This window comes from Eumetopias jubatus, unplaced genomic scaffold (genome assembly GCF_037043125.1).
Source record: "Eumetopias jubatus isolate StellerSeaLion01/CBP00866 unplaced genomic scaffold, mEumJub1_p1.0 scaffold_14, whole genome shotgun sequence".
Lineage (NCBI taxonomy): Eukaryota > Metazoa > Chordata > Mammalia > Carnivora > Otariidae > Eumetopias > Eumetopias jubatus.
Window position 1 is genome coordinate 80,825,390 of NW_028274820.1, and position 15,393 is coordinate 80,840,782.

General features: G+C 38.0%; 1 protein-coding gene across 1 annotated transcript in view; it reads right to left on the minus strand.

Annotated features, from left to right (window-relative positions):
• SLC13A1 (solute carrier family 13 member 1) overlaps positions 1–15,393 on the minus strand; it is an 81,590-nt gene that overhangs the window by 12,770 nt on the left and 53,427 nt on the right. Inside the window, exons 8-10 of the mRNA XM_088018463.1 lie at positions 3,972–4,091; positions 831–929; positions 117–218 (exon numbers count right to left, since the gene is read on the minus strand). Of these exons, the coding sequence (XP_087874589.1) occupies positions 117–218; positions 831–929; positions 3,972–4,091 (321 nt within the window). The remainder of the gene's footprint in view (positions 1–116; positions 219–830; positions 930–3,971; positions 4,092–15,393) is intronic.

The following is a 15,393-nucleotide window of genomic DNA, read 5'->3' on the forward strand; positions in this document are numbered from 1 at the left end:
TCTTTCCAATGGAAAGAAAGGAAAAGAGTCCCATACAATCTTTCAGAGTTATAGGAACCACTGAGGAGAGAAACAATAAAACAGGAAGGGTTGACAGACATAACATGGATGCTTACTTGGGAAAAAGCGCAGACCAACCAGAGATAAACCCAGGATCTCGGCTAAACCACAGCAGAGCCATTACAGCAAAGAGGACCAAGGTCACAATTTCCTGATACCTGTGGGAAAATTCCAATCCTTTCGTTTATCTTCTCAGTCAGGACATTTGTAGAAACTCCCTGAGCTATTGGCAGAGTCCTTTTTTTTTTTTCTTTTAAAGATTTTATTTATTTGACAGAGAGAGCACAAGCAGAAGGAGAGAGAGGGAGAAGCAGGCTCCCTGCCGAGCAAGGAGCCCGATGTGGGACTCGATCCCAGGACCCTGGGATCATGACCCGGGCCGAAGGCAGCCGCTTAACCAACCGAGCCACCCAGGCGTCCCTAGGCAGAGTAATTTTAGCAGAACACTAAACACTGTAAAAACCAGATGATTATGTGTCAACAATTTGAGAGAATCTGCAGAGTTAGAAAAGGACTTGACTCCTCTGTGGCTCTTTGGCTTCTTTTCATTCTATCTGGTAAATTTTAGTTAGACAAGAGTATGTATTTTGTCACATTAGTTATATTTACAATGGTTAGCGTGTTCAAGGCTCTTATCAAGGGTTCTAAATACACCACAGACAATTAAGTGCATGTTTAGCTTTAAACAAGTACTTGCAGAATAAGCAGTGTGTATGTGTGTGAGGATGAGTGTGTTTGCATGGATGCCTGTGTGCATGTGTGTGTCTTACCTCATTGGCCCAAGTTTTTGGTATTCTTGTTTAATCACCTCAGCACAGGCTTTTTGTTTGGCTGTTTTGGTCTTGCCACATGTGAACATCTCCTTAAAACTGAAAAGAATAATGGAGCCTGTTAAGCAAAGAATTCTCCCTTTATAGAAGAGATTTGTGTGAAAGCTTTATAAAATACTAATCTCCCTGCCAATAACAAATCTGTGTGTAATGCCTACACCTCCTCATCTCCTCCTTCAAATGTCCTCTCCCCTTCTTCCTGTTTGGCCTGGTTTGCTCAATTTTCAAGGCTTATTTTTGTTCTGTATTTTTCACACATCTTCCCCTGATCTCTTCCTTCATGGGCATATATGTATCTCCAAACACATAAAGTTGTATACGTTAAATATCTATGGCTTTTGTATGCCAATCATACCTCAATAAAAGCAGTTTTAGAAAAAGAAAGAGTTCAGGATAATGTTGTCCTATAAAATCGCTGGGCTAAACATGGATATATATGAGGGAGAAAATAGGAAGACTAAGATGGTGTGAATGTAGCTATCACACAAAGACATTTTATTTACTTATTTTTTCTGTAGCTCTGCTACTCAGACTTGTTTAAACTATTGTTGCCTTTGAAGGAACAGAGTTTTCTCAATTAAGTCATCCATCCTACACATTCAAAATCATTTTCCTGTGCACACCCCAACCACTGAACATAATTAGATGGATGTTGTTATATTTAAGATCAATGAAGTAATATTTAATTTTTATAATCTCAGCTAAATTACTGACTAGTGCCAGTCTTGAAATTTTACCCCTTGTCACAATATAAATACTAGTATTATAAGAAACTGAGCCATGGACTACTTTGAGATCCTACTGTGGAATAGAAAAGTAGAATTAAAAAAAAAAAGAGGTGAGTCTCAGGGTGCTTGATAGCTCAGTCAGTTAAGCATCTGACTCTTGGGTCATGATCTCAGGATTAGGAGATCGTGCCCCGCATTGGGCTCTGTGCTGCTTGTGGAGCCTGCTGAAGATTCTCTCCCTCTCCCTCTGCACTTCCCCCAGTTCTTTCCCTCTTTCTAAAAACAAAAACAAAAACAAAAAAAGGTGAGTCTCCTTAAAAAATGTTTTCCACCTCGTAGACTGCACATGTACTTGGTCCCTTTGGTTGGGGATGATAAATAGTTAGGTTGAAAGCCATATTGGCTTTGCTACAAATAAATGAAGGTTAATGCCTTCACAAAGGAACTGATGAAGCATATGACAATGCATCATCCTCTTCATTTAAATAAGTTCAGTGGCACTGATAGATGAGCTTCTTTTCCCAAGTATGTTGGGGTCATTTATAATGGGTGAGTTAACTGTGTTAACAGCCAACACACTAATCAGAATGTATGGCGGCCTGCCAGGGGAGTGGCTGATAATTTCTGTGTGTTGATCTAAAACCTCTGGAGGTGAAGACCCTGACTGACTGAAATGGACACTGAAAAATTAGCCAGAGCATGAAGCTGTGTAATGTCTAACTGATAGCGGACAGCAACGGGACTATTTAAATATGCCACTGATCATGATTTATGGACTTTACCTAACATATGCACTTCGCAGGCTTTTCTGATCTCATACAGAACACCTTTCACTACATCTGCCCTTTATTTTCTTAATTTCTCCTTTATACATGGTGGATCATTTCAAAATAATGGCAATGGTTGCATACATTTTTTATAAAGTCATTATATATGGTGACAAAGAAGGAAACCGCTATGGGTCTGTGACCGGATGCTTCCTCCCTTAGTTGGGATTCCTGTCCTTTGCACCTTGCATTGCTACCTGTGCAACTGAATAGACCCCAAAGGCTTGGATTTCCAGGAAGGGGCATTTAGTACGCAGCTGGCCTCTCCCCACTGATGCCCACCTGCTGAAGTCAGTGACATTCCACACATTTGCTTCAGCAGGGGGACCATCACATGCTGCTCCCACAGTCTGGACGAATAGATCTTTTTAAAAAAATTATCAGTACCATCTTCCCACTACTAATAAAACTGTGGTGGTTCTGGAGGAAAACCAGGAAGAGGAACAGAGAGGAAAGAATACCAGTCAGCTTGGAAAATCTGGGCCCGGGCATGGAACACCACCTGATCCCAGTGCTTTGCTTTTCCAAGGAAGTACACATAGCTGACTTCAGTCTCACTAGCTTAGTAGATAACATGTTGTTTTTTCCATAGGTCCTTGAAATTATTTAAATAAAAGCCGATAAAGATGAATTTGAATTGTTTTGTTTTTTCAGGAACAGATCCTCAGGGTTTGATTTCTAGTCATTTCCCCTTTCTTTGTGGAGTACTGTTACATGTGTTGAATATATAAAGCGGCATTTTAGATTTTGCTGTGGAGCCCTTCATAATTTTAAGTGCTGGCTGTCATTTAAGTCATTTACGTAGCTCGTAGGCACTTATGAGGCACCTGCTTCAGTCCCACCCAAGGTAAAATTTGCAAATTCTCCTTGAATACATATATTCGACATTTTTCACCTTGGACCCATATGTGCTAGAATTACAGCATTGTAAGTGATCTGACTGACTTTCCAGTTAAATTCCATCGTTTTACAGTTGAAAACACTGAGACTGAGAAAGACCACTCATTTTGTCCCTGGTCTTCTGATTCCTAATCTAACATTCTTTCCACAGGGCACGCTCTCAGGTCTTTATGTGATTTTTTTCAAGGACATACCAATTTTGGTGGTAGGATGAAGCAGAAATCTTGCATGTTACAGTTTAAAGTAACTAGATAATCAGACGAAATCCCCACATACAAGCAAGAGGAGGGGCAAAACCTCTTGAAATTCCACTTTAACAAGCTGGACTGGGTCCTTCTTATAATGAGTTCCTTATGCCCTTCTGGCCGATTAATAAATTATTAGCTTAGGACTCAAAGGAGAATGAGATGGATTTGCTTTTTACAAACTCTCCTTCACAGCCAACGTTGTTTAGATGATATTCTAGCTTATCCTTAAAATACATGCTCATGTGTGGCAGTTTTCTGAGGAACAGAAGTGCCAAAACTCCATGTGCATGAAATGGATGAAAGACCCCTGGGTGAGCAGCCGAGAAGTGGGAACTGAGACACTTTTATTTATCTGATTAACATGCAATATTTACTTACTTGAATCCTAGGAAAAGCCACTGAAGCCAGATCCAGGACAATAATAGAATAATAATAGCAGCCGGGAAGGAAAGCATAAACCATGATCCAAAGTTAATGCAGTGACAGTCAGGGTAGCGCCTGTGTGAAAAGACAGGAAAGTGTTCATGGGAGTGTGCAAGTGCCATCCTTTCAGATGGTCCTTGGGGAGAAGCAGCAGTTCACGTCCTTCCCGGGCTCCCAGCTAAGAAAGACGATGTGGGACCTTCTCATCATTAAGTCTAGCAGTTGGTTTTACCTCTTATCTTTTGTCCTGATTCTGCAACTGCATAATTTTTGCTACTTCCCATACAAGCAAGAGGGTATGTTATGATTTTTGTTCCCTTTGTTCAGTCTGTAAAGAAGTGCTTGGGAAAGCTAGCACAGTGCCCGACACTCACTGAATGCACCAGAAGTGGGAACGTATGGGTATGTGTGCCTTGTTAGCACTCAAAGCATCAGTATGTGAGCGGGGTGAGCGGATATGGGAGCAGATGAAAATGAATTTCACGGACCTGAATGTCTGTTACCATTTCACAATGGTAGCTGGCATCCCAGGCACTTGGGAAGGGACTCTGATCCATCCATATTGTCTCCTATGGCTGTTTTCCCTCTGTTTCCTCTGCCCTGAAGAAACTGTAACAGTCTTACCAGGCATATGCTAGCCTTTTCTTCTTAGAATTAGACATTGCTTTGGGGCTCAGTCAAATGGAATAAATCTGAACCAGATAAAAACAAAAGTTCTGTGGAAAACATGAGCTCTTCCTTTATTTCTCCTAGTTATTTTCAGCGTTTTAGCCCACATAATCACAAAACAATAACAAAAAAATGGGGGGTGGTCAGAGACAAGCACGGTTTCTTTGGTAACCTCACATTTATTTTTTCAAAATGTAGTATAAGTTTCGGGGCGCCTGGGTGGCTCAGTCAGTTAAGCATCTGACTTCGGCTTAGGTCATGATCCCAGGGTCCTGGGATCGAGCCCCACGTTGGGCTCCCTGCTCTGCAGGAAGCCTGCTTCTCCCTCTCCCACTCCCCCTGCTTGTGTTGCCTCTCTCGCTGTGTCTCTCTCTGTCAAATAAATAAATAAAATCTTTAAAACAAAACAAAACAAAAACCAAAATGTAGTATATGTTTCAAATAAATTCTCATACAGTTATCTATTTTATGACAGAAGAGGGGAAAACAGGAAATTTGAGAAACAATTGTCCTTGATTTTTTCCTTGACACAATGACACAAAGATGTAGCTGGAACTTTGGAAAGTACAGAAATTAAACAGAAGCAATAAAAACACCATTAACATATTTTAATTACCTTTGAAGTTACAAAATATAAAGCAATTTATAGAAATGATAGCTTTTTAAATTCTTGTTATAGTTGAATCATACTTTGTATTTTTCCATTTAAAAAAGTCATGTAAATAAACGAAATGTCTCATGCTACATGCATCAACATAAGCTATATTTTTGTACTTTATAAATTATTTCTTCTTCTATTTTAGGATGGTTGCTAAGTAATGCAAAAACTTAAAAAAATAATGGGCTTTTAAAACTCTAGATTTCTAATGTTTTCTACAATTTCCTTGAGGTTATAAGAAGTTGTTGTGGATACTAGAGTTATCATTAGCAAGTTGAGGATGATTATTATCTAACACAAAAAGATCCAAAGCTTAGCTTACATATTATGCAATTAGAAATGACAAATGATGAATAAGACGTGCTTGGGAATACAGAGAATTGATGAATGGAAAAATGCTTTATCATGTCCATGAGCTTCTATTAAGAATTGCTCACTTAAAAAAAATGTTTGTTGTCTTCAGTTGGAAAATGTAATAAGGAGGAAATGCTTAAGCTTATTTCCCATCAATTTATTGACTTGAATTACAGGTTGATGCCCTACGTTACTTTGTTCAGCCTAAAGGCATTTAGAAATGTTACTAGAGGCAGGGTCCAAACGGTACGCTAAACCCAATTTCAGTTTTCACCATCTATGGCTTATACCTTGAAATCAGGCTGTGCTGTTCTCCCCACCTAATCCTGTAAAATTTGTTTAACTGAAGAGGGGTTTCTTAGAATTTTTGCCTGGAAGGATAGTTCATTTAGAAAAATGAAAGGCTGAAAAAGCTAAATTCTGTTTTGTTTTTGTTTCTTTCATTAGTAAGGAAGTGAACACACAGGACAGTGGCCTCCATGATCATAACCTTTATACTTAGATCTGCAGTGCCTATTTCAAATGATAATGGAATGAATGGCATACTGTGAGGTATTAGTTTCACTGTTTTTTTCCCCCCACTTCCTAATACCCTGTATAAGTGAAGTTACTGCAAGTATCTGCCTAAAGTAAATATAGAATTCTTCCATCAGGAACTATGTTGAATCCAATTAATTCTGATAGAATCTTTTCTTTCACCCAACAGTATATTTTTGGGTGTCTACCATGTATCAGGCACTCTTCTGGATATTGGAGATACAGTGGTGAATTAGATGGATGTAGTCCAGGTTCTCATAAAGTTTACATTTAAATGAGGAGCACAGGCAGTAAATAGGTAAGCATAAAAAGAATCAGAAAATATAACCAAATAACATAATAGAAAGTTACTAGGGGGGAGAAATTTTACATAGTGTGGTTAAAGAGGGTAATATTTGAAATGAGATCTAAATGGCAAGAAAGAGCCAGTCATGGAAATAACTGGGAAACAGCATTCCAGACAGAGGAAATAGCAAGTACAAAGGCCCTGGGGTAGGAATAAGTGTAGAATGTTTGAGGATCAGAAGGCCAGTGTGGTCGTGGATGGTGAGCTAAAGTTAGTGACATGAAATAAAGTCTAAGAAGTAGCCAGTAGGGGTCAGATAATATAAACACTTGTAGGCCATCAGAAGGAATTTGAATTTTAGTACAAATGCAATTAAGAGTAATTGGAACATAGGAAATAAGTTAGTGACATGATCTAATTTAAAGTCTATGTAAATTTGTGATTTACATAAAACATACTGGTTAGATGGATCCTTAGGATTGAAGGCAACAAGAGTGGAAGCCAAGGGGTGATAGGCAGAATTCCAAGATGACCCCCTAGATTTCTGCCCCTGGTTTACATTTCTTGTATAATCCTCTCTCCTTCTGTGTGGGTAGAATTTGTGAATATGGCGAGATTTCACTCCTGTGATTAGGTTCTTTTATGGAAAAAGTGAAGGGATTTTGCAGCGGTAACCAAGGTCCCCATTAATAGACTCTGAGTTACACAAAAGGGCGACTTGGGTGGGTCTGACCTAATCAGGTGAACCCTTAAGAGGCAGCCTTTCCTGCTGGCCTAAAGAAGTGAGCTTTCATGTAGCCAGAGGAAGGGGCGACATGGCAAGGATCTAGGCATAGCCTCTAGAAGCTGAGGGTGACCCCCTGCCAAATAAATGAGCAATAAAACAGGCACCTTGGTAATTCAAACACAGGGAACTGAATTCAACAACCTGAATGATCTTGGAATAGGGCACTGACTGTGGAAATTCAAGGCCCAGCTGCCACCTTGATTTCAGCCTGGTGAGATCCTGAGCAAGGGACTCAGATAACCTGGGCCTAGAAATCCTGAAATCCTGAGGTCATAAATTCATGCTGTTTTAAGCCACTAAGTTAATGGTAATTTGTAAAACAGTAATATAAAACAAACACACAAGGAGATTTATTAGAAGACAAAAGAAGTTTGGCAGAGGAATATGGTAGAATAGAGTAGGAAGTAGAGTAGATTTTAGCTGAAGTCAGACTGGTAGCAGTAAAGATGAAGAGAAGGCCATTGATTTTAAATCTTTTTGGCACAAAACGTGGAGAAATGGGGAACAAGTGCCGTTTATTGAAATGAAGTCGGAGGGAAGAACAGGCTGGCAGACCAGTAGGGGAGTGGTGGGTCAAAAACACTGCAAGGGGCATGTTAATTTGAGATGTCCCTTAGGTTTCCAAGTGGTCACATTGGACGGGCAGTTAAATAAGTGAGTTTGGAACTGAGAGCAGAGGGCAGGTTAGAGACATAAAATAGGTAGTTACCAATATTTGGTGATATAAACCACAGAAATGGGTGTGAAATTTTCAGGAGAAAATGGAGGTAAGAGGAACAGGGAGTGTACTCTGGGGCATCTAAGTTTTAGAGGTCAGGCAGGGGTTTAGGAATGAGCAGATGAGCTAAGCACATTTAATGCTAACACAAATCCTGTGAGGAAAGCATTATATTTCCATTTTACACAGGAAGACACTAAGTTTCAGAAGGTTAAATGGATTGTTCAAGGTCACAGATTGTACAGTCAAGCAGAATTTTTACCCCAGAAGGAGTGTTTAAAATACAATGTCTTTTCATTAAAGCCCAGTGCCCTCAACTCCGGTCCCCAAGTGAAAATACAAAGTTCAATGTATATTGCAAAATATCCATAAGCCAGGGTACAAACTTGATGTTGCAAGGACATTTTAGAACACTACAGAAATGATTTTGCCGTGACAGAGACATGCTGTGGCCTGAAGCATGTGTGCCCATCATTACTGAAGCTCAGGAAGATAGTCTTGTTACAGATTTTATGCCCAATCCCAGAATGATGATGGCATTGATACTAAGGAAAACACAGAAGTCACCTTAAAAGAGTGGATTTAGTTGTGGAAATTTACAGCCTTGAAACCAATTTTGGCCCTTAGAGCACTATAAGCTGTGTCCACACGGATTATAGCCCTCTTGATTAATGACTGCTTTGATTATTTCTGAGTCAAAGCCACTTTTCAGTTTTGTATTTGTGTATTTGCAAACGTTTCTTTTCAAATATTAACTACTTGTTATTCATGAGCCAAGCTGATATTTCTAATAGCAATAGCAAAACTAGAATCAGCAGCAAAAGTAGCTAGCATTACTGACAAGTTCCTATGTGCCAGGCCCTCTTGCTAAGAGCCACGCATGCATTATCCCATTTAATCTTCACAATAATACATTCTAGTATCACCCCATTTGGTAGATGAAGGAACTGATGTTCACAGAAGTTAAGGTAATATATGGCAGGACTGAAATTTGAGCCAATGTCTGAGTCCAAACTCGGCAGTACGCAAATTTCTTCTATAGTATTTGCCAGAGAAATTATTTCTGAGAAATAGAACTGCTCATCTCTCCAGAGGAAAATCGTGGTAACTTTTGAAGGTAGCTATTGCTAGGTAACTGGTTTACCTTCTCCCTTTGTAACTAGCCAAGAAGAAATGTTAGGATGTTGGGCTTTGAATGTAGGGTACCTATAAACATATTTTACCATTTCTTAATTTGTGAATCTAGAGTAGTTATAATTTAACACATAATTAGTAACAGTGACTGTGCTAATTATTGATAATAAAACTTCCTTCCATGCTCTTTGTATACCCACATATTTCACAGCTGACACCCACAAGCTGAATAATATACTTTGATAATTAGCAAGTTATGAAATATTACTTGTGATAATCTTCCACTTTCATTTGGTAGATTTGTTTTTTGCGTTTAACTAATAGCTATTCTGTTAAATAATATTGATGCACCAAAACTAGTCTGCTATGAAAGCAGTAATTGTCTCTAATAATATTTCCCTTAATAGCATAATTTTAATGTCAAAAGATTATTTATTTATTTAGATGGTTCCCAAGAACAATAAGCACTTCATTTATGTCTTGGTACAGTTCATCTCAGCCAATGTTTATTGATCATCTACCTGTGCCCCTGGTGTGCTAAAAGAATTAGACAATGATTCATGCAGACTCTATAAGATTGCAAATCATCAGGGGTGACGGCCTGCATGAGTGTGGATGAGACAAATTTATAGAAATGTGAATATAGTTTACAATAAGAGGAGATGGGAATGGTGGTGTAGGAGTAACTGAACAGAGTTTCAGATGAAACAGCATCTGCACAAGTACAGAAAGAAGTTGACAGAGTTGGCAGGTCTTTCAAGAACCAGAGTAGGAAGAAATGGGTTAATTGCAGGGTGGTATTTATTAACAATATTGTCAGGAAAGGAGGAGATGATGTGATGACTATCATCAGTGGAGCAGAATGGAATAAGGGTCAGGTAGAGAGCACTGATCAAGCAGGATTTACCTAATGGAGGAGCCAATAAAAATCTAACAAACCTGTAAGGTTGTAACAGGATGTGGGTAGAACAAAAAATATTTCCAGAATGTCCTATTCTAAGGATTAGTTAAGGCTAATGATCAATTAATCACAGATGAATCAGAATTTAGGTACCCCTGGTGCTAGATTCAAAGACCAAGAATGTGAGAAATCTCGTACTTTATAGTTCAGTTAGATAATTAGCTCCATCTTTTAATATTATTCTGAAAATCGCCTTCCAAACTATATATCAGCTCATGACAACAAGGGGATGGTTCAGTCTAACTAGCCACACTCTTAGCTTTGCAACTATTTCAAATGACATTTGGTATGTTTGCATGCTTACATTTTATAAAAAGAAAATGCAACTCATGAATGTGAATACTGATGTAGTCCTTCTTGCTACTGGCAGCAAACTCGCTTTTTAAGAATTTTGCCAAATTGGCGCCCTCACATACGGTCTGTGAGACAGAGAGGCTGTCGGGTGTAAAGAGCACTGGGACTCAGGCCATCTGCCTTCACCTGGCAGGTCCTCCACTGACAAATGATCATCGCTTAAAGTGTCTGAGCCTTGGGGCACCTAGTTGGTACAGTGACCGACTCTTGGTTCGGGCTCAGATCATGATCTCACGCTCATGAGATGGAGCCCCGAGTTGGGCTCCATGCTCAGTGCAGAATCTGCTTCAGATTCTCTCTCCCTCTCCCCCTGCCCTTTCCGCTTGTCCCTCTCTCTCTCTAAAATAAATAAATAAATAAATCTTTAAAGTCTCTGAGCCTCAGTTTCCTCATCTGTGAAACGAGGGAATTGTATACATGATCTGAAATTTCTCCGTCTTCACTTTTTCTCTACTTGCTCCTCGTTATTACTCAGGACGACATGTCCTTCTTTTCCAAGACTAACATTTCTACTCCTATTTCTAATTTCATTCCGCTTCTACCTGACACCTAGCCAATCAATATTCTTCTCTTTCTTTTTCAAAACTTCACACATCTCTTTTACAGTTTCCTTCCCGAGTGTACAACAAACCTGACATCTTCCTTGTTCCGAGAGAACCCTCTGCCTCTGGTCGCACCATGCTTGTTCTTTCTTATTTGCTTTGTCAAACTTGAAAGAATCACTTAAATTAGCTGCTTTCCCTTTCCCGCTACGACTCACATCTTAACTCTCTGCAGTCTTAAGTCCTGCCCTGTCTCCCACGTGTCTTGTTGGAGGGCACTGATAAGAGCCAAGCCTTTTCTTAGCCATCATCCTCCTTGACCTTCCTGCCCCACTGCTTATCCCTGACTAATCCTCCATTTTGAAAATGGTCTTATTTGGCTTTCAAAACACCACATGCTCCTGGTTCTCCACCTACTTGATGAACTTTTCTCATCTTCTTTCTTGTCAGTATTTCCCACGGGTCTATCCATGTTTTGAGTCTTTTAACTTTTTTCTCCCTATGTGACCATTTCTACATTCAAGATGCTAATTTCTGTGTTTATATGTATATAGCCCTCAAATTTTTAACTACAACAATGCATTTGTAAATGTCTACTGAAAATCTTGTGGGTAGGCTCTTAGAAGGCCATTTTAATATATCTAAAATCAAATTTGTTAATTTCGCCAGTGAACCTAGAAGTTCATGGCATCACTATCTATCTAGCCATATTGGCAAAATTTCCCAGACTTGCCCTAACCTCTCATTGCCTTTAAATACCCACACCTAATTGCTCACCACTTTCTGCCTGTACAGTGTCTTGAGTCTAAATCCTATCACTTCATAACTAGCTTAGTTCTGCCCCTTATAATCTGTCAGCATTTTGGTAACAGACTCCTAATTGGTCTCCTGTCCCCAGACTCTTAGAATGGCAATCAATCTGCACAGTGGTATTCTAAACAGTAAGAAAAAGAAAAGAAAAGAAAATCCACAGACTATTTTACTGCCTCCCTAAAAAATAATTACAAACTTTTTGTGTTTTGATTTTATGAATTATTTTCACTCATTTTCTCCATAAGTACAGTGTTTAATGCTTTTAAATTGGGCCATATTGTACAGACAAGTTTTCTCTAGTGATCGAGGGGTGCTACACACAGCTACAGTCCTCTTTTAGGATGTGTTCAATAATGGTTCTAGACGGTAATCTTTTAGGGAGACAGACTCAGGGTTTGAATGACCATGGTTTGGACCTCAGTCTGCTAGGCTGAACATCAACTTTCTCAACTCTAATGGTAATAACCAACATTTACTGAGCATATGCTCTGCACTAGATATTTTTTAAAGTACTATTTATTTTTTTGTAAAACTTTAAACAACTCTCTAAGAGAGAAACCTTATTATTATTCCATTTTCTTTCAAGGTAACAATCCTAAAGAGAGTAAGTAATCTTTTTTTTTTAAAGTAAGCAAAAAAATTTTTTTTTTACTTTTGGAAATATATTATTATATAATACACAAAGAGATATAGTATTAATGAATAATCAAAAATTCACATCTAAATTAGAAATAATATACACTGAAATACAACATACATTATGTGCTTCAATATGTAATTCTACCAAACTACAATGAAAATAGGCTATTCCTCTGTTAAGAGTGTTTTATAGACTGTGACAACACTGGGACATATTTCTTATAAATTATTTTGAAGGATAAATTATAATACATTTAGAATTTCACAACACTTTTTCTAAGAAGAATTAGCTCTTCGTACAGCTGAGTTTCCTGTCTGAATTTAACTTTAAAGTTAATGCAATGGCATTTTAATGTTTCCTATAACATTTTCTGTAACTTGTGGAGGTCATGCAAGAAACCAAAAGTGCCTTCATGAAATAATGCAAAACACCTGTTTATGCATTGTGAGAGTAAGTAATCTAAGATCATCTAGTTTGTAAATGGAAAAGATGGGATTTCAACACAGGCATTTAAGCCCGGAGCCTATGCTTTACTCACCTTTATATGCCACCTTCACGGCAAGAATATGTGTGCACTAAAATGTATTTAAAATTTCCGGTGATGGGTATTAAGGAGGGCACGTACCGCATGGATCATCGGGTGTTATACGAAAACAATGAATATGGAACACTACATCAAAAACTAATGATGTAATGTAAGGTGACTAACATGACACAATAAAATAAAATTAAATTAAAAAAAAGAGTTCAATACATATCACCTTACTTCTCTCCTACCTGTCAAAAACCAAATGTTATTTTGTTTAAAAAATTTTTATGATTTTCACATATGTATATTTTGTCTAGAAAACCAGATAGAATCTCAAAGCTTCCTGGCAAGTTTTATTTTTTGCATTCTCCAAAAGAATTCAAAACAGTGCCGTGCACATCATCAGTCCTCAACAAATGTTTGTTGACTGACTGAGTGAATGGGTGTTTGTTTTTATTTGCACCGAATAAAATTTAGCTTTCTCAGAATTCACTGTTCTTACATTCTTTGTGCAAAAAAGAGAACAAAAGACATTATAAATACATATATATACACATATAAATATATTTATATCTGTACATGATTGATAGGTGGATAGAAGGGTAAACAAAGGTTTTGAAATGTGTTATTCATTCTCTTCTTCCCACCATTTGTTTGTAAGATAGCAACTTTCTCTAGATGTCAATGGTGCGAAATCATTGATTCTTAGGATTCATATACCCATGGAGCTGGGCAAGATCCAAAATAAAATTATACAAAATGACTGTTGATATTGCTTTAGAAAAGATGGCAAGCAGTGTCAAGAGGAAAAGGTGGCGTTATTGTAGAATATTTGAAAATAAAGAGCAATTTCTCTGCAGCTCCAAACAGCTGGACAAAGAATATATAAATCTTTTTTTTTCCCCTGTAGTTTTAAGTTTTTGGTGCTTTTTCCAATGAAATTGAATGCATTTCATTCCATTGTTGCTTTGAGATGCTGTTGTGTTTTTAGGGCCAATATTTAAGAAAAAGTGAGTTAAATATCTGGCTTGTTTAATAACATCAATTATATTTTTTCACATACGGTTGTTTTCCCCCTCTATTCTAGTATTTTCTATCAAGAAGGGATACTTTGAGTTTCTTTCTGTTTGTGTATAGGAAAAGCAAATGTTTCCTAATGTTAAAGCAAACTTTTGAAGAAAAGACTTTACCAAATTTCAAAGTATATGTTAAGCATTTTCTAAATTTAAAGAATATTTGGCCAATTTTCCATGATTAGGAGAATTAGAAGAAAGGATAATTAGGGAAAATAGTTACTAAAACACTTTGCTTAAAGTGCTACAATGCTCCCAATCTGTCACTGCAAATGCATTACTGCATCCAAAGAGTCAAGGGAACAGTTAAATAAAAGAAAGAAAATTTGGTTGATGCATTGTACAAGACTGCAGACTAAGGACAAACTCAGTAGGATTACTTTAACAACATCAACCTCATGGGAATGGTGGAAGCCAGAAGTCCTCTAACACCAAGAATAAAACAATAAAATTTTGGTATAAATTTTAGAAAAAGATTTACCGAGAAGACCAAAATGTGGAATCTCTTTCCTTGGGGAATTCATGAAAAAGGATAGAAGTCTAGCTTTTACAAAGAGGTCAGGTACATTTCCTGTCTTGAATTAGGTGATACATTAGATACATTCTTTCTGACACAGTGAATTTCAGAAATCTCCCACTTATAAACCAGATGCCTTTTTTTTTTAAAGATTTTGTTTATTTATATAACAGAGAGAGACACAGCGAAAGAGGGAACACAAGCAGGGGGAGTGGGAGAGGGAGAAGCAGGCTTCCCGCGGAGCAGGGAGCCCGATGCGGGGCTCGATCCCGGGACTCCAGGATCATGACCTGAGCCAAAGTCAGTCGCTTAACCAACTGAGCCACCCAGGCGCCCCACCCCCCAGATGACTTTTTAAGGTTCTTTTCTAAGTTGGCTGTTGGAGAATACAGGATGGATGTGTAATCATAGAAATAATCAATAAACATGGTGGTCTGTGTTAGAGTGTCCTAAACTGTTATACCACTCACTGTTCTTTGCACACAGTTCTTGTTCTTTTTAGAATGGAGTGTGACATTTTTTGAGTGAGACATTTCTTGGAAAAGCTATGCATGCATAACATTTTGTAAATAATTTCAGAAAGTTCATAAAATCTGTGAATCTGCTTTGAAGAATGTAGTTTTCCTGATTCTGAACCCTAATTTTTCTGTGAAAATACGTAAATCCTGTTCCAGGGCATCCTTAATGCTGTCCACCCTGCTGGAACTCTGACAACAATCTGTCCTATTAGTACTTGAAAATACATCTCAGGTGTAGAATCAGTTTGAGCCCTCACGTAAAAACATAGACTTTCAAAATATTGTTT